The 23,080-nt window shown below is 41.5% G+C and overlaps 1 protein-coding gene and 1 long non-coding RNA gene across 9 annotated transcripts in view; one reads left to right on the forward strand and one right to left on the reverse strand.

Annotated features, from left to right (window-relative positions):
* LOC121645674 overlaps positions 1-3,160 on the forward strand; it is a 40,465-nt gene extending 37,305 nt beyond the window's left edge. Inside the window, exon 3 of the long non-coding RNA XR_006011490.1 lies at positions 3,111-3,160. This is a non-coding gene — a long non-coding RNA (uncharacterized LOC121645674). The remainder of the gene's footprint in view (positions 1-3,110) is intronic.
* robo1 (roundabout, axon guidance receptor, homolog 1 (Drosophila)) overlaps positions 1-23,080 on the reverse strand; it is a 291,012-nt gene that overhangs the window by 3,797 nt on the left and 264,135 nt on the right. For all 8 annotated transcript variants that reach the window (XM_041994260.1, XM_041994263.1, XM_041994259.1 and 5 more), the window contains 18 exons: positions 22,095-22,300; positions 20,433-20,514; positions 20,100-20,268; positions 19,850-20,016; positions 19,641-19,762; positions 17,754-17,985; positions 16,832-16,953; positions 15,098-15,269; positions 13,016-13,216; positions 10,889-10,915; positions 9,520-9,562; positions 7,712-7,866; positions 5,500-5,886; positions 4,742-4,858; positions 3,598-3,742; positions 3,124-3,354; positions 1,983-2,473; positions 1,734-1,895 (listed from right to left, as the gene is read on the reverse strand). In XM_041994260.1, coding sequence (XP_041850194.1) covers positions 1,734-1,895; positions 1,983-2,473; positions 3,124-3,354; positions 3,598-3,742; positions 4,742-4,858; positions 5,500-5,886; positions 7,712-7,866; positions 9,520-9,562; positions 10,889-10,915; positions 13,016-13,216; positions 15,098-15,269; positions 16,832-16,953; positions 17,754-17,985; positions 19,641-19,762; positions 19,850-20,016; positions 20,100-20,268; positions 20,433-20,514; positions 22,095-22,300 — 3,231 coding nt within the window. The remainder of the gene's footprint in view (positions 1-1,733; positions 1,896-1,982; positions 2,474-3,123; positions 3,355-3,597; positions 3,743-4,741; positions 4,859-5,499; positions 5,887-7,711; positions 7,867-9,519; positions 9,563-10,888; positions 10,916-13,015; positions 13,217-15,097; positions 15,270-16,831; positions 16,954-17,753; positions 17,986-19,640; positions 19,763-19,849; positions 20,017-20,099; positions 20,269-20,432; positions 20,515-22,094; positions 22,301-23,080) is intronic.

The following is a 23,080-nucleotide window of genomic DNA, read 5'->3' on the forward strand; positions in this document are numbered from 1 at the left end:
ACATACAGAGGCATAAAACAAATTAATAATAAACACAATTAAACACATATTGGGTGTCCAGGAAACATCACTACTTTGTTCTAAGTGTCATTAAATCACCTTCCATCACCTATAACCTCGGCAGTAGTATTCCCGACCACAGACGGAGTATGTAGGTTGCGTGGGTGGTTGGGGGCAGGGGAGGCAATAACCTCCAAATGAAAAACAATCCATTCAGATCAAATGCAATCAGCAGGAGCACTGATAGACAGAACAGCAGAGCTGTCAGTCTGCCCCCTTCCCCACTCAAACAAAGACGAAGGAGACCATGCAAGCTGAGGAGCGGGGAGTGGGATGGAGAGATCACCACAAGGGAGGGGCAGAGGACGGGGAGGAAGCCAGGATATAAGGATGGTGGCAGGAGGTGTGGGTGGCGGTGGTGGGGCTGGATATTCTGCAGTGATATAGCTGGTCTGGCTCCCAGTGAGCTGGATATTAAATCTCCCTGTCAAGTGCTTCCAACACTCAAGGACACCTGACACTAAGAGGAGAGCCAGCTCTGGGACAACACACACTGCACACACCAGAGAGAGAGAGAGAGCGTGCACACTCACATACAGATACATTTTAATAAATGATCTTTCCACAAGATCAAATCAGAGGAAACAGGAAAAACAGGGTTTTCCATTGGAAGGGTTCAGTGTTTAAAAACTATGCCATAAAATGTCAATTGCTCTTTTACTTAACAAGGTTAAAGCTTTTCCCTCTGTGTGCAGCTGTTCCTGCTTTTTGCCTGTTTAGTTTATGTTGGGCCCCCACCGAAAATGGTGGCTCTTCAGAGCAACCAAATCAATTTCATTAGTGGCTAGAGAGGAGAGGCATCCTGGTGTCAGCATAGCCAGGCTGGGCAGAACTCCCCTGAGACAGCCAGCCCCCCATGCTTTCCCACCATGGCCCTGGTCAGCAGCCCACCATTCATCCGGTCTGTTTAGCACTGCTAGAGATTAGGAGAGATGCCATGTATGCATGTGCATAAACAGGAGAGAAGAAGATTAAAACTCTAGCTCCCAGCATACCCATACTCATTAACATGTTACAGTAAACAGCACACTTCCTCTTTTATCTTTTCCACTTCTATCTTTTCAGTGAATAGATTGAATCAACCTGGCTTGTGGGATGCAGCTAAACTGTTGTCTTTCTATTGGTTTGTTGCATTTTAAATATAAAACTACGATGAAAATTAAGCCGCACTCTCAGGGGAGATAAAATGATGCTATGGATGGTATTATTACAATCTATTTTAAGTAGCAAGTTTGTTTGTGGAATTTTAAGCATTTTTTTCAAACCTGCTAAATATTTATCACATTTATACTTAGTAAAAATAATAATAATAAACATTTGTAAAAGAAGTATATATGAGTACAGTGTGGGCTTCTGATAGGGGAGTCAAGCTAACAGCGACTTACAAGAGCAAATATCTCGAACATCAAATGTCTTAATAAAAAATCCCATGCATGAGTTTGCACATACAGTATTCTTGGAATTTTATGCTCTCATAATGCATGGATTGAGTTGATAGGGTGCCTAGGCTGGTATGAAGTTTAATGCATGAAGATTAAATTTGTGATTTCTGCAGTTGTTGAACGGACTTTGCTTACTTAGTATTGATTTGGATGGAATGCAACATGAATATTAAAGAAAAGCAGAACTTTGAGGTAGATCATTTGATTTAGATAATTTAAATATTTGTGTACCTTCATTGAAGGGTTCCCGTCGCTGATTCCCTGGATGACCGGGTTGCTGTTTTTGCTTTTTAGGAGGCCTCCTGTGTATAGCTGCCATACTACTCATATTACTGTCTGTTGACACTGGGCTGCCAGGACGGTGGCCTGACTGGCTTATTTGGTATTTTCGTGCTGAGAAAAGAAACAAAACAAAAGTTTGTTTTTGCCATTCATCAAAATTCTTCCAGCGACATTTCATGCAGAAGTGACTGACTTTACCTGAAGCTCCTCCCACTTCCTGGCCTTGTGAATTGGGGTACTTTGGCACCCTGAGGCCGGAATACTCTGCAGCTGCAGCAACCGCTTGAGCAAAGTCTGCATCTGTGAAGAAGGATCCATCTGATGAGCTGACTGCACTAGACCTCCCTGAAGAGACATTATCCTCTTCAGAGGCTGACCCCCATCCGTTGATCATGGAGCCGGTCACTGAGCTCTCCAAGTCACCCATACTGGATGCAGGCGTCTGTTCAAGCCCTCGTAGAAGCAGTCTCCGTGCGTGCATCTGGGGGTGGTGGGTGTGTGTGTGGGGATGGGTGTGGTGGTAGTGCATCTTGGCCACCTCTGCATCTGTGTCATCACCATCCTCCTCTTCCAACATATCTTCCTCCTCCATGCCATCAGTGTCCAATGCCAGTGGGCTGCTGATGTACCCATATGTGTGTGAGGGAGAGAGGGGCCTTGGAGGGGGTGGGGGGCTCACAGCATGACGCCTGCAAGAAGAAAGAAATGCAGTGTGTCAGTACACCATCTAATCTAGAATAATTAGATTATTAAGGTATAGGACATTGAGTTTATAGGCCCGCTATCATTGGACAGTAATGCTGATTTAGCATGTTTTTAAATAACATTAATTGTGATGATTTCAGAGGTGACCCTCCCTTTGGAAAAATTTTTTGATGGTTAACCTGGACACTGAAATGCCAAGAATGGTGTAAATTTGTTTATCTTACAATAGCTTCCACATTTATGATGCTGCACAATACCAGATACGTTTTTCCACAGTTTCTGCTTAGAGCTGCATTACCACACAAACTGTATCAATGATATGAAATAAACTGGACTAAATTTAGTCGGTGGTATTATTTCAAACACTTTTCATTCTGTACTGAAATGGAGTGTAACAAATGACTTCGTGGAAGGTAAGAAATCATTCTAAAAGCAAAGATATGCTTTTGAAAAACTGCTGTCAGTGCAGTACAATGTGCAGAATATGGAGCATAATGGGCTCAAACAGCTGTGAATTACAAAAATACTGGAAAGCATTTCTTTGTGAGGTTTTGAAGAAGTGATACATGTCTAACATCAGCACAGTGTAGCAGCTCATAGGTGAAACTGGTTGTGTTGTAGATGGCGGGTTTACCTGCGTTCGTGGCTGTCTGGTGCATGCTGGAGCATCGGCTGCATCTCCTCCTGGGGTGAGGGGGTGAGAGTGGCTGTGGACTGATGGCTGTAGGACACAGCAGCAGGGGAAGAGGCTGCCCCACGGACAGGAGGAGTGGGCCCCCTCTCCATCTCCTCTTCTTCCTCCAGATCATCAGGCTGCAGGTACATGTGAGAGGGGGGCATAGGGCACTGCATGTCTGGATCACAACTGCCCGCAGACACAAACATGCCTTGTTAGCTGCATATCACTCAATGAAACATAAATGCTTTCATATATGGAAGCATGGAAAGTATGCACTAAATATTCATGCCATCCTTCTAGTTATCATGAACCTAGCGGTAATAGACAAAAGAACCCTGAGGCAAATACTTGGTATGAAAGCAATAAACAGCAGAGGCAGAATGGACTAGTATTTAAATACATTGTGTGAATGCAGGTCAAATTGTCTACCTTTCTTCCATCGATAGCGAGTACTCTTCTGTGTTCCGTGTGGGGGGTGGGTTTGCAGGAGGAGGGGGTAGAAGGTCAGCCCAGTTCATTGTGCTTTGTTTGGGTAGTTTGGGCGTGCGCACTCCCTTCTTATAACCCTGACTCCCTGTCCAAAGAAGAAATTGAGAGAGACTCTTTCAGATACACATACTTAAACTGCAAGGTGACATAAAAAAAACATAAGACAGAAAAGATCATTTTACATGTGAGAGTGCTGAGGCTAAAGCAGCCCTCCACTTTGTCAGTGTGCACCCACTTAAATAAATGGTGGGATATAATATAAAATCCAGCTTTTTCCCAGTGGGAAAATAAGCCAGTATCAAGAAAAAAAAAAAGGTAAGAAAACTGCAGTAAAGGCTCCAATTAATGCCAGACTATTAAAATGGTGAACCAATGAGCTGTGATGTGCAGCGAACACTAAAGGCTCTTAATGGCTTGAACTTCAAGCGCAATATCAGAATGGATACATGGCATTAAGGTGGCAGTGTTGCATGCCGTCTGCGATATGTAATCATTTGTTCTTGTCCACACACTGACATTGAGGCCCTGATGAAATTAGCCTGTTCTGCCCTAAAATTTAATAAAACCAGTTAAAGGAATTGTTGCAAAATAAGCAAAGAGAGAAAAAAAACTAAATAAACATACTTTTATCTAAAGTGCTTTAAACATCCTTGAGTAAGTGTGGACCCAAAAAACAGTTTGTCTTTGGTTGGAAATCTTGTTGTCACTTTTTTTTTTTTTTTGCAGTTTTTAGCACCATGCATGCTTTTCCTTATGATTAATAAGGAAATTAATCAAATATAGATTTAAAGCATATTGTTTTAGTGTCTATAATGATTTATTGTCTATAAGAAAAACGGGTTTTGAATCTAGAGATCTCAAAGGACTACAGGTTGAAAAAAGAAAAAAAAACTATTAAAAGTAAAACTTTTTAAAAAATAACTAAAAGAAAATGAAAGATCTCTAAAATGTTCACAATGATACTAAAGTTTGTTATTTCATCCTTTAAGTATTTTTAATCAGATTTTGAAAGACCTTGAAGAAAATAATCTTTTTTGGCATCTGTGACAGCTCCCTCTTTCTTTAAATGTCTTGACAGTCTTACCGGAGGTACTACTGCTGCCTCGGTCAGAGCTGTTGTAAGACCCTCCAGTGTGGCTGTCATGAGTCTGGTTATAGGGGATGGTTGCTGGCATTGGACTGTCTCCTCCTCTGTAGCGGTCTGTTGGTGGAGAGATTGCAGTGTATGGTTAGTGCAGCCCTAGGCAGACATCCTGGTCACCCACTAGAGTTGAACCAAACCATCCAGTTTGTTGTAAACATAGAAATGTAAAATTATACTTACAATGAAAGAAGTCATGCTTTACAAGAAACACACACTTAATGATTTTCAGTGAGTACATGCAACATCTGCACAAAATCTCAAAACTATCAAACCAGATGTGGTTCCTTAGTGCAGGTACACCAAACGAATGATAGCTTTACTCAGAGATCTTTGAATTACATTTTCTTTAGATATCTAACACCACGGATACACCTTAATATCTGCCTTCTTCACATTACAGCATCCAAGATACCATGACAGCAATCAAAGCAAGCAAACTATTGAATGGAGAGTGATGAAGGATTATATGAACGCTTCGACAGCAAAAAGCAGAAATAAAGAGTGATGGTGTCTATGTTGACTGAAAAGAATTGAGACAAAGCCAAGGGGTGAATGAGCATGAAACTCTTCTACAGGCATCCACAGTGAGGTTGAAAGAGCCAGGAGAAGAGAGAACAGAGTGGAAAATCAAGTGTAGGAAGCTCATGGCTCAGAGTTGACCTTTGCAACCACAGCTGCTGGCTATTCCACACACTCACCCTTGTTTAGCTTGTTTTGCTCCATGATGTTGTACTGAAGCTGGGAGGCCATCTCCTGTTTCTGCTGCTGGACTGAGGGGGGCTTCCAGCAGTGTTTCTCATTCACTTCCCCTCCACCCCCGAGCCCAACTCCGCTCCCTCCGGTCCCTCTGTCTGAATTTATGTTGTTGCCCATGATGGAGGACTGGATGAGCTGTGTAGTGGCATAAGGTGTCGGCTGACCCCCTGGACCTACAAAGCGGCCATCTTTTAGGTTAGGGCTGTTGAAGGTCTTCATCTCATTGATCTTGTTGGATAGGTCTACATCTCCGTAGACTCCTGACTCTGGCACCATGAGGTTGGTCTGCTTGTTCTCCATCTGGTTGTTATAATTGGCGATACAGTCGGCTGGAGAACATGAGGAGGGTATTTAGTCAGTCTTGTTTTTTTTTTTTTTTTAAATGCTTATCAGCTTAACAGCAGCAAGCCAGTTTGGTCAAAAATCTTAAATCTAATCTACTGTAGAGCTGGAACAATTTCAAATTTTATAAAGATCACTGCCCACCATATAGACATTTCTGTTTCAGCTTCATTTAATAAATAATAACCTAATGTAGGTGAGTAAAACAGGTGATGTTACACCTTTTCACTTAGTCTCACTGATGACTCAGTGTGGGTGTCATCTCTGTTCTTTCCCAGCTGACAGTGGGAGCATCTCTGCTCATTGAGAGGGACAGGGAGACATGTCTGTATCAAAGACATGGAATGAGGCATGCTGTAAAAGCACAGCTTCAATGCCAGATCCAATTTTCCCTGGCTCATAAAATATTCAAATCCTCCAGCAGATCTGAGAGCCAGCCCTGCAGTAAATACCAAAGACGGCCATAGGTACACACTGCTTGTGCCACGCACCTCACATTTCAGCTGCATGGAACAGCTCAACACTTCAAAGGGCGATGTATGAAAGCGCCCCTATGACTGAGATAAAGGGACATTAACTCCCATTTCTTTGCTCTATCACCTAGTCAGTGATCCTCTTAATGTTCGCAGAGTTTAGTTTGGGCACACACACAAAGCATGCAACTGGCAAGCTTCTTAGTGTCATACAGCGTGGTGTCATGCAAGGAGTGAGGGCTGCCTTTAGCCTGTTATTCCCTGTTAAACATCTCATACCATGTTCAACCTCAGTGGGGTGATTAGCTGAAAGAAAAACCAAACTTGACTGTAAAGTCTGCAAAATGAATTATTCATCTTCACTGGGAGAGGCTGGAAGTCAGGAGAAACTATTGAGTGGAAGGATTGGTAGTAGGTGGAACAGCTGGATAGGAATTATGTGCTGCTATTAAAGGCATAGTCCCAAAGTGCATAATTTAAACCATAAAGCATTTCATTACAGTCAAAGTTTCCACAGTTTGGTTTGTTGGTCATGGCTGAACATTAATAACATTAAGTCCTGTCATCCAGGCTGCATGTTCATAGGTCACTGTGTATAGAATAATGTATTATAGCTGCAGTTAATAGAAGTCTGTGGCCAAATTCATTGTGTTAAATAAATTAAGACCGCCTAGTGGTGTTCTCTATGTATCTTTTTTTCTTCTACCCTTCTTAACTTTATCTCTTTCACACTTTTCACCCTTGTCCATAAATCTTTTTTTCTTAAGTATACTCTTATTCATCACGCTTTGCCTTTCCCTTTTCTATCTGCTTCTCCAGGTTCACCCCTCTCCCTCGATCATTCTCTTTCCCTGCTTCTGGCCATCGTCTGCCGTCCAGCCTTGACCTCTTCGCCCGCTGCACATTTCTTAAACAACTGAGCACTTAGGGGAAATTACATTACCGGCTATAACAACTGTATGGAAATCAGCAGAGCAATTTGATTAGCAACGGAGTCGAGCTATAAGCCCAGCTCAGTGTACTCCTTTTATTTCCTGCCTAAAACAGCTCTACTTTAACCTCAGATAAATCAAACACACAAGCACACAGCCACTCTTTATCCTAATATTTCTTCAGGTTTTTCTTGTGGAGACCTAAAGAAGGAAGAGATGCACACAACTCCCTAGGGAGCTAACCTAGATATCAGGTTCTACTTCCTTTTTTACTGCAGATTCCCTCGGCTCCCACATTTCTTATCTCTACAGCTTTTGTCAAAGGCTGCAACATTGCCTTTGAGAGGAGTGTCTATTTTGGTTGCTGCCTACATATATGGAAGACATGACATGGCGTACACACATACCTGGTCGGCTGTATGTTGCTAAGTTGCTGTCACTGTTGCCATTGCCTGCAGTGCAGCAGTTGATGCTGCAATCATTGTGGTTTGAGCAGGAGTTGGGCCATGTATCAGCCAGCCAGGGTTGAGTGGCAGATTCCCCAATGTTTAGCAAACCAGGCCTGTAAACGAAGAAGAAAAAAAAGGACCAAATATTAACAGTAGTATAAGACAAAGCCAACGCCACAATGACGTTTATATGAATTACCTGCAGGAACATTGTATTTGAAAGATTATGTGGAGTTTATTCATCCAGCTGAGAAGAGGAAAACTGAAAATCCGGCTTTAGTACTTTCTGCCTTTCGGCCAAACACATATCAAGGCAAAACATTTGAAAGAGAGAGAGAAAAAAAAAGCCCAGCTAAATAGGTTGTGTGCTTAACTTGTGTACAGCTGATGACACTTTCTCTGAGCCCTCGTGAGCATTAGCGATCTGCCTGGATTAGACAGCCTTGTGAAATACACACCCTGAACAGTCAGTGAACCACAAGCGCTCCCTGAGTAGATACCAGTATGTCACAAAATATCTCTATGATTTGACATGTTTCCAAGCTGCACAGAAAAAAAAATATGAGTAACCTTTGAAGACCAGTTTACATCACTGTACACTCTTGCCATACATCTCTCTTCCGTGTTTTAGCTCCCGCTTTATACAGTAAATGAAAAGATCACTCATTTAACAGGTTTCTACTCTACAAGCTGACCACAAACCAAATATTGCCAAAAAAATAAACGCCATAAACTTTTTCCTATTATTGATAAAATGAATGAATTCAGCATTGAAAGAGAAGGCAGTATATTCTAGCAGGAACATCTATTGTTTCGTTATTCAAATCTGCACAGAACGACTCCCAGTCTGCATATCCCAGCACGGAATTAGCATTGAATTACACTTCCTCATTCCACCCCCCCCCAAATGACTCATTTCTTGGATTCATTTTGGGTAATGAACACATTTGTCTTGTACAGCCAAATACAATCTCACAATAGCTCTTCAATCACCCCGGCAGTTGTATGTTGATATTGAACGACCATTGTTTTTCTGCAGAGCTTACACAGCCTCACTTGCATACAGAATTCAATCATACAACTGGGTAATATAATGAATATGGATTTACTGTTGATGGCTTCAAGCTAACTATTCATTAACACATAAACAACACTCACACACTTACAGTGCAGCATTAAGCACACTCTGTACGCTGAGTAGAAAGGGGGTTCTAACTGAATGCATATTTCCTCTTTTTTTTGGTCTGCGTTTTCCATTTACCAGCTATGTGACGACTTGCCAAAGGCCATGGATATACAAATGAGTTTTGGCTACACTAATTCTGTATACTCTCTCCATTTTTGCACAATGTGAGGAGTGTGAGGAGGTGTGCTTTTTGCTGTCATGTCTATGCATCTCTATTAATGTTTAATGGTGATGCTATGGCACAGCCTTGCGGTTGGATGGGGCTCTCCACCATATGGGATGAGGATGGGCTCCTGGCAGACTGCATAGGTCTTTGTTCCTATAGTTTTATTACATACTTAGTGCACCGCCTTGCCACTCCACTGAGTTGTGCCTCTTTAGAAAGGCACAGCTCTCCCCCTAGTGTTTGTCAAAGAAAAGTACACAAGCCCAACCCTTCTCATCTCCTGCTAGTTTAACACCCTCTTCTTTTTAATGAAATCATTATTTAATTTCTAAAATGTAATCAAGATTAGAAATATTTTACAAGTGCCCTGTAAAATCAAAAACAACAACAAATAAAACCTGAATCACGTCTTACCTTCCAGCACTACTGACACCTTCCCCACCTCGCTGATATGCCACTGAAAAAGAGAGAAAACAAATCATTTAATCATCTTTGCAACTATCAAACTAGGTTCAAAATAAATTATTCATTTTATTGTGAATTATTGTATCAGTTGTAAGCAGTGATGAAATATGAGCTTTTTGTATCAGTTCAGGCGAACGTGTGTGTGGCATAAATTCAGCTGAGTCACACACAAAGCAATATGAGCAGGAGGAGGATGCATAAGAGGCTTATGAAGAACAAAGATGCAGAGCTCTTTGGTTGTCTGACTCAGGTTCTGTGTGTTTGAAGCTCCAGCTCTGCAAGTTGGACTCTTTCAAGGGCCTCTAAGCTGCCGGTGTGTGAAAGGGAGATAAACGTCCAACTTTAATTACAATCTCTACCCTATGAGGAGAGTAGGTGGGAGAGAAGCAGGCTGGGTCTTAGCGGTGGTGATTCCTTGTCTTTTTTTTTTTAAACAGGAAATGTAGTTTGGCCTTTGCATTGATGTTTACAGAGGATGTAACACAGTTTGGTTCTAGATTAGAATCAGCATAATGCTATGTTAAGTCCTGTTTATACAAAGTATCTTAACATTTCTTCCTAAGGTGACTAACCAAACACGTTAGGTAAACAGGTAAAGACCAACACATGTAAACAGAATATTTTATCTGCAAAATTTCCAGCAGGTTATGAAACAAGCTTGAGAATGCAAAATTATTCCACCCGAGAGCATGCCTTGAGGTGGACAGAAACAGCAGTGTAACTACCGATACAAACTTTGCACAGACAGGATTAACCAGTGCCGTTACAAACACACACAGCTTTGTCTCTTTCAGTTACTTCCTCTCATCTATCTACAGCTATAACACACCTCAAATGGACAAAGAATGTCAGATTCACATGTGAAATACAAACTCAGAGACAGAACGATAAAGACGCACAGAGAACTTCTCTTATCTGTTTCGTGCCATGTCACTTATTCACAGACAACCTGCCTGACTCCATTGTCTGTCTAAATGGTGTGTTGGAGTGTTTCTTGTGTCACTCTTTACAATTTCATCTGAACTTGCCAGCAGCCCTTTGATCAAGTTACTACCAGTTTTAATAACCTCTTAGCAGTGTGGCCTCTTTCTTTGAGCATTAAGTTCTGACACAAACAAAATATTTGGTAGAACATTTGTTTCCAGGTAACTGTGCAGATTATTTTTACCTTTTATTGACTGAAGTTAAGTCAATCCTAAATTAAATTAGATACATGTCTATAAGGACTGTTGCTTTAAGAACAAATAAATTAAATGTCTGGAGCTGCAGCATCAACATATCAGTATAGTATTTAAAAAAAAAAAAGAAATCTGCTTACCTGTTGGTGTGAAAGTAAACGATGGCACTGTTGAGGAAGAAGAGACATTAATTTTTCAATTATTGTTTAGCAGAATCTTTCATGTATAAAACTATAACTAATAGTTATTCAGTAGACTTCTCTAAAAAAAAATGGACCAGATATAGATTCTGTAATGATTGGTTTGGTCTAAAGTATTGCAGTTGATGCAATTTTTCTTCATCCAGTGCAGACTTAAATATGTGCTTGCTAGAAATGTTGCTCTGACTTTAACCTAAAATCTCCAACTGTGAGAGAAATCTTAGTAGACAAATACTGCTGCTTATTTCCTCAAACAATTATGTCATACGTTAAATCGTGGTTAAATCTCTACTCTTGATGCTCAAACAAGCCTAAAGATATCAGCTGCTGGAAAGCTTTTATCTCTTTGATGAATGCCTTTGAAGAGGAGACAGAGGCTACCCAAAACAGTCTGAGAAACGTGACTAAAATACAGAAGTCAGGTTCCCATTGTGAAGCTGGACTGCTACAGATGCACATTCCCAGATTAGATTAAATGTACTTGGGATATCACTTTGCATTGTTTTTCTGTAACAGATTCATTTTCCGATTTTTGAAGATTTCTACTGCATCACGTCAGCTTTGTTTTGCACAAGAATGTAACTTGTATTGGTTTGTGCTAGACAGGAGCGGAGCCTCATTAGCTTTGTATTAATTAGTTGAGTTGACTAAGTAAAATATGCAATCTATTATAGACAAAAGGAGCATACCCTTTAGCACATGCAGGAGTCCCAATAAAACCTATTTCACCCTGAGTGCAGATTGTTGATTCATGTGGTTGCAATTATGCTCTTTGAAAACATTCTTGGTTACCAGTTTCAACAAAGACCGTGGCCTTTTGTGGTCTGAGTGCATGAGGAGGAGGAGGGGAGCATGTCTACCTACTGTTTCCCTGAAGAGTTCTTTTTTCTTATCTGAGTAAACATCAACATATAGAATCACAGAGGGACAAAGGGTAACCTCATTCTACATGGCAATCTCCTCTCATGCCTGACCGCAGGTCATTACTGCATTCTGTAATATAAGACATAAGTAAAAACAGAATGGTTCTAACCATTACAGACCACACAGGTAATTGCAAATGTGCACGGATCTTTATTGAGATGTCTCTCACTTGACAAATTCCATTACCAATGCAGAAGATTCAGGACAGGTATAGTCTGTATTTTGGTAAGGGTGTTACAGATAACAACTAAATCAGTGCATTGTTTGCACATCAAGGCTGAAGGGTGGATCTCCTCTAACACTAACAGGCTCTGTAAGACCTGAGCCAAAAAGTGGGGATACAACAGGTAGCGCTCACAGCAGCAGCTGCACAGCCCAGGGCCACACATTAAGCCAGTTCACACATAAATGAGGAAAGGCTAATGGCTGTCTTTGTACTCCAGCTACTGCCCAGCAGAGGCTGGACATGCCGTGAACTCTGTCACTTTAACTTAAATCGGGTAAAACCCATTAGGTTACGTTTTGGCAACTCTACTAGTTTGCTTTGCAGCCCAAGTACACAAGAGCTTCTCAGCCTTTGAAAACAGGAGATAAGTAATTCACAAGGTTGCAAAATGCTTAACTCCTCCATATCCAAAGCACTTTCTCTAGAACAACAAGAATCCTTCAAGCATGTGAAAATGTCAGTATGTCCTTGATAAAGAGGGAAAATTCCAATACGCTCCCTTGTTTCCTGCACAATCAGAAGGGAGTTGCTGAAAGGGGAGTTGTTGGACCTCAAAATGTACTTTTCTGAAAATGCTCTTCACACACAGGGAGAATGAGCATGACAGAAGTATAAAAAAGAAACACAAGATGTTTCTGTGCAACACTCTCAGTGGGAGCTCACATTGCGTCTTAAAGCACTCTGTTGGAAAATGTTTGTTCAACGTCACCTCAAACACACCACAGAGAAATGTATGTGACAGAGAGGATGTGAGGTATGTTGGCCGCATTCTAGGAAGAAAGAAATGGCAAAAGCAACGCCACATTAAGATAATTGAAATGCATGTTTTCAGTTAATTTTTAAATTGGAAAAAAATTGTAACTCCAAACCCTCATTACAAGGCTCAAGGATCTTATTTGTTGCATCCATGTACCAACCTTTCCGTATCCCTGCATAGCTGCTGGACAGGCCGTTCCTTTTCTTTCGGTGTCGGTACAACCAGATACTGAAGACCATGAGGATGATCCAGCAAGCAGCCCCGATGCCTGCTATAAAGGCTGGCTGTTTGACTATATCAGAGATCTGCTGGGGCAGAGGGTTGTCCGGCTTCACAGTTTCTTCAATTCGCCCAGAAGAATCTGAGGGTGGGGAGAGATTGGAGGATTTATGAGATCATCATTAAATCATTTAAAATGGTACCTTTGGTGATGAAATAAATGGGGTTTTTAAAATGGGGAAATTACTAAGATGTGAAATATTCAACACTGAGGCAAAAGGCTGAAATAGAGAAATACATTTTAAATGTTAATAGAACCTGTTTCCTTGATGCTTAAAGAGATTTTTCATCTCAGCAGGTGAGTTTTAGAAATGGATATGTTTGTCTTGATAATTCAAAGGGCTGTTATTGCAGATCCCAGTCAACAATAGCAGGTGAGGAGACAAAAGCAAACAGAGCTTATGTACCATAACAGCCATGTGGAACTGGATAAAAAAAAACACATGAAGGATCATTCACACCAAGCAGTGGTGGTGTCCTAATCACACAAACAAATCCACAGAGATCATACTCAAATACAGACACCTCAGTAATTAGCAAACTGAGGAACAACTGTGAAAGGCAAAGGCGTGAATGCCTTGAAGCCCTTTCTACTGTGAAATCCACCAAGCAGATGCTGTCTGTGCAGCTGCTCACAGCAACCTGCTCCCAGTCTGTTTTTCTCGTTTGCTTCTCCCTCATGCCTGATACATGAAAGACTTCTCTGACTTGCCCCGCCCTCCGCCATTTTGAAATTTCTTTATGTTCTTGTTACTTTGTCTTCATCTTTGTTTCTCAAGTCTTTCATGTTGCAGCCATGCTTTGCTACCATCTTCCAAAGCCAGAGGCTAAAATACGTCCACCAAAGAAGCCAGCTCCCTGTCTTTACCCTTTCATATCCTTCATATCTTTGTCTCAGTCGCTCACTCTACATCTCCATTTGGCTGCCTCTCTACTCATGTCTGTCTTCTCAGTTCGTGGCTTTGTCTGGCCGAGGGAACAGAGCAAACCAATGTGACTAAGCAGCCCACAAGGGACTGTACAGGTATCTAAACTAGGATGACGCATACAAGCTCAGAGTGTGACAAATGCATTTGGGTGAAGCGCGGGTCCCCGAGGCACATTGTTCCACTCCAGTGTTGGAACATGGCAACAATCACCACAGGAACTCTTCAAGTGAGATAAATTGCATCAGTCACAGCGGATGCTTCTTCGTGCCCATCTCGGCCCACTCAATCACACATTTAAAACCAGATGGAGCTGTTTTCTCTCCCCGTCTAATCCTGATATTCCTGTGTTTTCCATCTTACTCATCATGGGAAACATGATCAGGGGGAATAAAAACTGACTAAATATGTCAAAATTATTTGTCCGTCTGAATGAAAAGAACGAAAAATAAGGACAAATTACAGCATCCAGCCTTGATGCAGGCAAGACTGTCTTAATTGCATAGATAACATTTTATGCCAGAGTGGAGGCTTCATTTTTGCCTTTGCTGTTTGAAGCCACGCACAGGCAGAAAAACACTGTGTCCTTGACTGAAGTGGAAAAGGGTGCGGCAGTCAGCTCAAAAACGCAGCCACACAGGAATTTAATGTGCCTGTGTTGCCCACACGTTGCTAAAACCATGTCAGGCAGCACAAAACTGAACCCCCCCCCTGTCATTCAAACTCATCATACTCCTCTGTGGCAAGTTTGATTATGTTTGTATAACAATAATCACCTAAATTACAGTTTTATACCAAGCTGTTGATAATGAAAAGGGAAACAGGTAGAGGCTTGAACATGTCTGTTACCACAAAGAAAGGAATTAAATTAATGTGTGTTTACTTGGCAGAAGGCCATATTACTGAAAAAGCTCTTTATTTGAGATGGACAAGTTAATGCCATAATTATTTGTCAAGTGATTGGGCTTCATTCAGGTGGAAGGGTTGGCAGAGGACAAAAGTAATGTAGTGTATTCATCAGGAAGAAGAGAACTTACCAAGCTTGAAGAAGTTGATTTCACTTTTGACCCCGGGGCCTGCACTGGTGCTGGCTGCCACTTCCACACTGTAGAGGATCCCAGGGGCCAGACCGGGAATCAGCACGGATAAGGTTAAGCCATCAACTGTTCGGTTAATGTGGTACCTACTCTCATTCCCCAAGCACCAAATCTGTCATAACAGAGACAAACATAAAGCGGAAATGAGGTTTTCGTGACAACATTGAGTTTAGTTGTTGCCACCAATCTGCTGTTGCCACAATTTAGCACATAGGGGGTATTATGTTACATCTCTAAGGTAAGAAAACATTTTATAACATGACTTTATGTTTTACAGGCTGCCTTAAACACAGGGGCAGCTTGAGCTGAGGTAGCCATAACATGTCTCAGAGCACTCAGAAACCAATGAAAAACAAATGGGGATTGGTAATCAAGCCCGCAACCAAATTTCAACAGAAGCTAAGAGCTGTCACTCCCTGGGGGACAGGAGGCCTCAGAGACCAGGTCACAAACAGAAGTATGCATTCATCTCAGCATCAGGCATGGAGACCTCCACACCTGAAAATCTGACTTTCTACTTTCTTTACCCCCACCTCCTCCCTCCCTCCACTTAACTATGTTAATAAGCTCACATCCTTTGGTGTGTACTATATATTTGTGTATGTGCACTGGAAGCACAAAGGCTTGACTTTTTCTGGGTCTTGAAATTGTGGTGAGTGACAGTGCCGCTGGGGACGGGGCTCGTAATGAGTAGGGAGCGCTCTCAAACTGGACCTAAAAACCATGAAATTACTCTGAAGTCTATCAGCACAAAACATTTACCTGGAAAATTAACAGACTTAACTTTTTCACAGGCTCTGCCTCATTTCCCATTCCACCACTCATCTATATTCCCTGTGACTCAAAAGGGTTTTCCAATTAAAATGCAGGACTTCCACAGCATACTGTATGAGTGGATGATGTAGTCCAAAAAGAAGCCGTGAAATTAGGGCCACCTGGATTACTGTGTCAGGTAAGGGGGGTCGGGGGAAGCCTCAGATATGTGCTAGAGGAGGAACATAGCATAAACAAAGGTAATAACTTGAATTATAAGAAATATGCTTTTCATTGTTCTTCTCTCTTCAGCTGTGTGCTTAACTACCTTCCTTTATATTAATTAAACATTACATTTTGAATAAATCCTAGAGCATGCACTTTATTGTTCTTGGTGCAATTTTGATATCTTAGAAAGGGAAATTAAATAATTTTTATTAGTATCTGAACAAAAAATGGTAAAACTCAATAATCTGATATGGAAAATTAAAAGGCTATACATTTAGTATTTACTAAAATAATAAAAAAAATCTGTAATTAATCACTTGGTGCCTAAATGCAAGTGGACAAATAGAAAGGAAACAACATAAGTAGTTCATAATTACTAAAATGCTACAAGCTGTGTGAGTCTGCCTCTTCCACCAGATGGCACTGTTTCCCAACTGTTAACATGAGCTCCCCAACGTTTTGCTCCTCTCCTGTTTCTGAGCCTCTGTCAGCATGCAGAGGAGGAGTAGTGATGTGTGCACAAAGGTATGCCTCAACTAGGAATTCATTACCTTTCCATGTCTGTGCATTGTCATTTTTTTTTCTCCTTTTGTCTGCGCTCATGTTTGTGTCTCCTTCATGTTTAACAGAGCAAGTGTCACTCACTCACACCTGAGGTAACTACCGGCTCTTTTATTTCTTTTTTTGTGTTACCTTGTACTCCTGGACCACCCCATTCTGCTCCTCTTCTAGAGGGGGTTGCCAGGAAACGATGATGGCAGTCCCATTGTCCCCACTCTCTGTCACTGTAACCCCACGAGGAGGGGCACTGGGGGCTGGTGGAGATAGACAAAGAAAAAAAATGTTCATACATGATACCCATTTTTTGTTACTGCATTCTGCCTATCTCAGCCTCCCACATGCAATTTATCTGTCAGGATTTATCCTTTATCCCTGCATGAGACTGAGGCTGATGTCAGAACAAATGACTAATCATGGAAATTACAACGCTGTTATTTGCAAACCGAATGAGCATCATATAAGTGCTTTTGCATGTAAGTAAAAGCAAATAACTGTTTACTCAAAACAGACAGGGAGTAATGATGGTGGAGTATATGGTGGCGTTTGAAAGGCAACCTGTGGTCAAAGAGTAATCAAACCAAAATAATTGTGAACTCAACATAAAAACACTTTTTTCTTCTTATGGGAGAACAAACATGTTTGGAGCTCCAAAAGCAATTATCAACAAAACTGGCAACAAAGGAGAATTGAGCAGAAAAAGATCAAACACTCCTACACACAAACACACACTAGTAAACACATTTCTCTTAACTGTTAGTTACAAGTTAAAATTTGCTGTTGGGTTTCAACCAAACCTCAAGAAACTACCACAACCACACCCTATGAAAAATTAGTGTAACACATGCATGGAGTTGCTGTGTATGAGGTTCGATACCCAGACTTGCTTGAATACACCACATTTGAACATAACATAATCCAACCACCATCCTGCTTCTCACTGATCCTGTGAACAGCTGCTGTATGCTCTCACACATGCAAGCTGTGCATATAAAATTGTGTACACATGAAAACATGTAAGCATGCATGCGAGCCTCAAAGCATCACATCCCCCCACCTTCCTCCAGCGTCTTGCCAATTTTGACATCACTGTCTGTTCCCTGGAACTCGTTGAAGAAAGGGCGGACTTTGAATTCGTATGTGACACCCTTTCGCAGCTGTGTCACAACAGCGCTGTCCTCTCCGGGGGTCCGCACCTCAAACACTCCCCATTCGCTCCTCTGCTGCCCCTCTGGTGAAGGCCTGTACATCACCTTGTAGCCCTGGATGTACTGCGACTGCTGCTCCACCTGGAAAATGACACAGGAGCGCACAAAGATGGAGTCAGCTTGACTTAATATTTATTGTGGAAAATGATACAGCAAATAAACATATTGCAGCATTGTTGGACAAAAATTGATTTGTTTGACTGATACACCAGGCATTGGATGGAATGGAGAGCTAATCCATCACATCATTAGTCTGTTTATCCGTCCACATTTACATCTCTCCTTTTGACTGTATTTCTATGCGTCATTTGGAGCAGCAGTGATTTGTGCAAACCGCACTATGAGGTCATTGGCCAAAGGTTCCTCCAAGTCTGGAGCTGGTTAAATAGGACCCAGACTCCCAGAACAGCCTGTCTCATCCTGTCCTGCTCTCTACTGACTGCTGAAGTCAGTAGAGAGAGAGGGGGAAGGGGGGGGCAGGGGGTGTTGATTTTTACATAAAGTACCAGAAACTGACAGTGCAAGATAAATTTCATCTGATGTAGCAAATAGTGCATAAATGAAAAGAGAAGGGATTTGTCTGTCTGTTTCATCAAGGGATAATTAATGTTGCTTTGTGATTCAGCTTGGTGCAAGAAAAGAATAACTGCTAACCAGCGTACTAATATCGCTACGAGTCCCTGTGGAAGGCAAGCTGCGCTGGCTTGTAAAGATTTTAGTGATTTTTTTTTATCCCTCAACTGTAAAATATGCTGCCAGCTCAGGTGGTCTTCATTAGCCGGAAAACTGCACAATCCATTACCACAGCACAAAGGAAAATCTAAATCCAAGAAACTCCACACTGGGAATAAATTTAATGCCACAAAATGAGGAAACCGTGCCACTTAACTACAATGTCAGCCTCCTTCTTGTCATGTGTTTTACTGGAACATTCCAGTAAGACACAGTAACTGGGCAGTAATGTTTTAAATCAGTCTTGACATGTCAGTATCCTTTTCACGTTTCCTCAGCCCCATTCATCACTCACTGTGGCACTTCATAATACCTGTGAATGAAGGGGGTGGCCTTCTGTCAAAAGGCAAAGCTGAGATTGTTTTTACCCTTCAGTGACTCATCCTGCAGACTAATATCTACTCTGGGTTATTTAGCACCATGATCTATAGTATTGTCTGAGCAAGACACACCAACCCGGTCAGTTACAGACACATTAGTACCTCATATTCAGCTTGTTACAGCACAGAAACACACCATGAGACCCCCGTTGTACTTCTTCTGCACCCACCTATCCGTTTTAACATCTGTAAGCCATTTCCACTTAAGAGCATGCGTTGGCCATCTCCTCCTTCTCAGTAGTATTGTTTTAACAGTCAAGTGTTTTCAGTCTGAGAGGGCACAGGCTGGCACACCACACACTGCTGTACAGTACAACTTGGCCTTTTATAGAAGGCTGGGCATTGTAGTCTAGTTCTAAGGGTGATTTATTGGGGAAAAATGCTGCAGGTTTTTGCTCTTTCGTGCAAGTCGACCAGTTCAGGCTCATGACAGATAGACATTTATGGGGATTTCGGCTGATTTTCCGGATGTTTTCTGCAGGGTTCATCCACTGCAGACTAAGATGCTGGTAAATAAGCTTAGCTAAGCGGTGACCAGGCCAACATCCATCCAATCTGTATCTGGCTTTAGATTCTCTAAGGAAAATAACATCATAGCACAAGCCTGTAGAAAACCATACTCACTGTCCACTGCACCCTGACAGATGAGGAGGAAAGAATGGTGGGGTTATGCAGGTGAATGACCACTTCTCCCAACTCCCTTTGGACCTGGCGATGGTCCACACCTGGACTGGTGGGAGGAATATCTGTGTACAAGGGCGCAGCAATTTAAAATGAACTGAACAAGCTTGTACGGTATATTTAATTTGGATATGTTAGAATGCACCTCTGACCTTGTGTTTTCACAGCATCAGTGATAGGACTGGGATCACTTAGTCCATAGGCGTTGGCTGCTCGCACTAAGAAGAGGTAGACTGCACTGGGCTTCAGGCCCTTCAGTACAAATGATTCAGTTTTCACATGCTCTGCCAAGGTCTGCCAGCTGCTCCCTGATGCATGGCTGTAAACACACAACAGTAGGAATTAAGATTTAAACAAGGTCATGTAATGATTAGATTACTGATGATCAAATATAAGTTATACCTGAAGGCCTCTATTATATAGGAAGTGGGTGTGGCTCCGGCATTAAGGTTAGGTTTCCAGGAAAGTGTGATGGAGGTACGGGAAACATCTGTGACCTCAGGTTTGGAGGGGGCACTGGGGATCAGGTTTGGGTCAGTAGGTCTGTTTGGCTGGACTGGGGCTCCAAATTCTATGTGTAGAATAGAGAGAATATGAAAATATGGTAAAAATATCAACTTCACTTAAAGCATCTCTAATTTTCATATGTCTTGCTTTTTTTGGTTCAAATGAATCATTTTAAAACATCATCTTAGATAAATGTCACTGTTGGACACAGTACTGGGTTTGCGTTACCTTGGACTTCTAAAGAGGCTTTCCATGAGGCCTCTCCACTGGGTGTGGAGGCGATGCAGGTGTAAGTGCCAGTGTCACTGAGCTGGAGGAGGGGAAGGGGGAAATTTGGTTAGATGGAAATTATTTAAATGTGTCCATTGTTTTCAGAACTGCTAGTAGACTCTGTGTCCCTCTCTCTCTTACAATCTCTCCCCAACCATCACTGCTCTGCTTATTTACATTTGGATGGAGTCTGTTTTAGGCAGCTGTCATTGCTTCATGATCTAAGTATCATCGCTTTTATAACAGAAACTGGGGAAAAGCACTAAAAGCTGAGTGGTAAACCATCCCTAGCCAAATGGAAAAGATATTCACAGCATCATACACCAGTTTGAGACCATTTCTCTGTTTGCCCTGTGCAGTGACAACAGATGTAATGACAATAATCACAAAAGATATTTAAATAATCTAAATTACATTTGAATCTGTATTAGATTATGTATATACTGATAGGCTTATAAACACATGTCATTTTGATTTCATTCAAAGTACAGGAGCTAATAAAAAAAAACAAACAAAAAAAACCCAAACAGCCAAAGTACTCTGACAAAACTAACACATGGATCTGGATCTAGATAAAAACTAATAATAGTTATGAGTTTCTCATAGAGTTTTGCTTGGTGGACATCTAATAAGGCTGTTGGCAAAGTTGATGCTGCATTTTTTAAAAGTCTGCTTTGTCGACTGAAGTAAAAGCCTTTGTGTAAGACAAATAATTCTGTTGTGCTTTGTTGATAATGCATAGTATGCTAAGGGCTACCACGCTGATGTATGAGCTAAATAAACTGAAAAACAGTAAGAGGAGAACTGTTTGAATAATGGAAGCAGGGCTTGCCAACAACCCCCAAGGTGTGTATATTTTTTTGGTCTGGTAGGAAGGAAATCTATTAAAACCTGATAACAATAACACTCACAAAACCATATTAAGAAAATAAATTACCCCACGCATCAAAAACCTCTTCATTAAAATGTAGTCTGGGAGAAATGACAAGTCCATTAATGTAAAATGCCTGCAGAGTTTACTCTGCTTCAGCATGAGAGGGGTTCAGATGCATCGCCTCCTGCCTGCCTCGCACCGGCAGCCTAATCACACCGCAATCTTGTCACCACAAGACATGCCAGCATTCGTCAGATCTCCGCAAACTGACGTGAACTCTGACCCTGTGACGCCTCCATCTGGGAGACACGTCAGCACCCCCTGCTAGTCTCAGCACAAGAGTGTTCAGCATCATGCACACGCACGGAACAACACAGGAAAGCCGGTGTGAAAGCTGACTGATGGAAGCTACAGACTGTTCAACTTCACAGACTCCATTTAAAACCCAGGACAACTGAGTGACAGCCCACCGAGGGCCGGTTGCTGGCAGGAACACATGCTTTATTTATCAACCAGCAGGGGTTTGCCTAACACATTATTGGTGTGATATGGACAAATCTGAAGTCTGTTTGAGAGGATTTAGACATTTAAAGATGTCAAATATGAAAATCAGAACTGAAAACAGCTAAATTTGATAGATATTATTTACATATGGCAAGATTATAAATTACCAAAGGCTACAGGGCAGGAAAATACATTTACTTCACATATCTCAGTATGTTTGTACTTCCCATCAGGTGTCTTACCTTTGCATAACGAATCTGCAGTGCACCTGTGTCCAGCTGTTTGACCCTGGAATCATGTGTGGACACTAAGACACCATCCTTCCTCCACAGGATAGTGGGGTTGGGGTTACCAGATGTTACACAGTTGAGGACCACAGTACCGTCCACAGCCACCGTGTGATTGGTTGGGCCCTGTCGTATAACTGGTGGCGGGCGGTCTGACACAACTGTGGAAAGATGAAGCAGATTGGGCAATTATGTGGAGTGGTGGAAGCTGCAAATGTGGTGTGGCTGGGTTAGAGGAAACTAGAATTTAGACAATTATTTCCAGCTGGGAGAAAACACACAAAAGGTAAAGAATAGTGAAAATTGGACAAACCGTAACAATGTAAAATCTGCAAGGGTAGCAGGACAAGAATTAAACCCAAAGAACTGGAAACAATTTTCTAGTCATTCAGCAGCAGGAGTCAATCTTAATCAAATATAAAAAGCATAATTAAAATGGAACGGCCTCAGTTCTCTCACTGCAGATCTACCAGACGCTTAGTGGTTTGAATGTTAGCAGCCAACAATTTAGGGACCCATCTTCCAAACAAAAAAAAACAAACACAAAAAAAGAAAAATAAAACCTACTTTAAATAACTACATCTAGCCAGAATAGGCAATATTATCAGCATGAGGATGCTGAAACTCCTCCCTCACTCAAGGCATAAAGGAAAACCATGTATTTGAATACTGTAATGCAGAGAAAACAACTGAAGCATGTGACAGGAGGAAATGATGTAAGAGGGACTTTAATTATGTAAACCAATGACTTTTTTTTCCATTTTATTTAATGTCTTCTGTGTGATTCATCAGGTTTCAACTATAGGTTGTCTTCCTCTTTCTGATTATTATTTTTCATAACACTATTAATGACCAGTTCTGTAAGCTCCACTGATTTACTAGCAAATACATTCAGTGAAAAGAAGTCAAATTAATATCTAACACAGTGTAAAGGCAACATA

The sequence above is a fragment of the Melanotaenia boesemani genome, chromosome 9 (genome assembly GCF_017639745.1).
Source record: "Melanotaenia boesemani isolate fMelBoe1 chromosome 9, fMelBoe1.pri, whole genome shotgun sequence".
Classification (NCBI taxonomy): Eukaryota; Metazoa; Chordata; class Actinopteri; order Atheriniformes; family Melanotaeniidae; genus Melanotaenia; species Melanotaenia boesemani.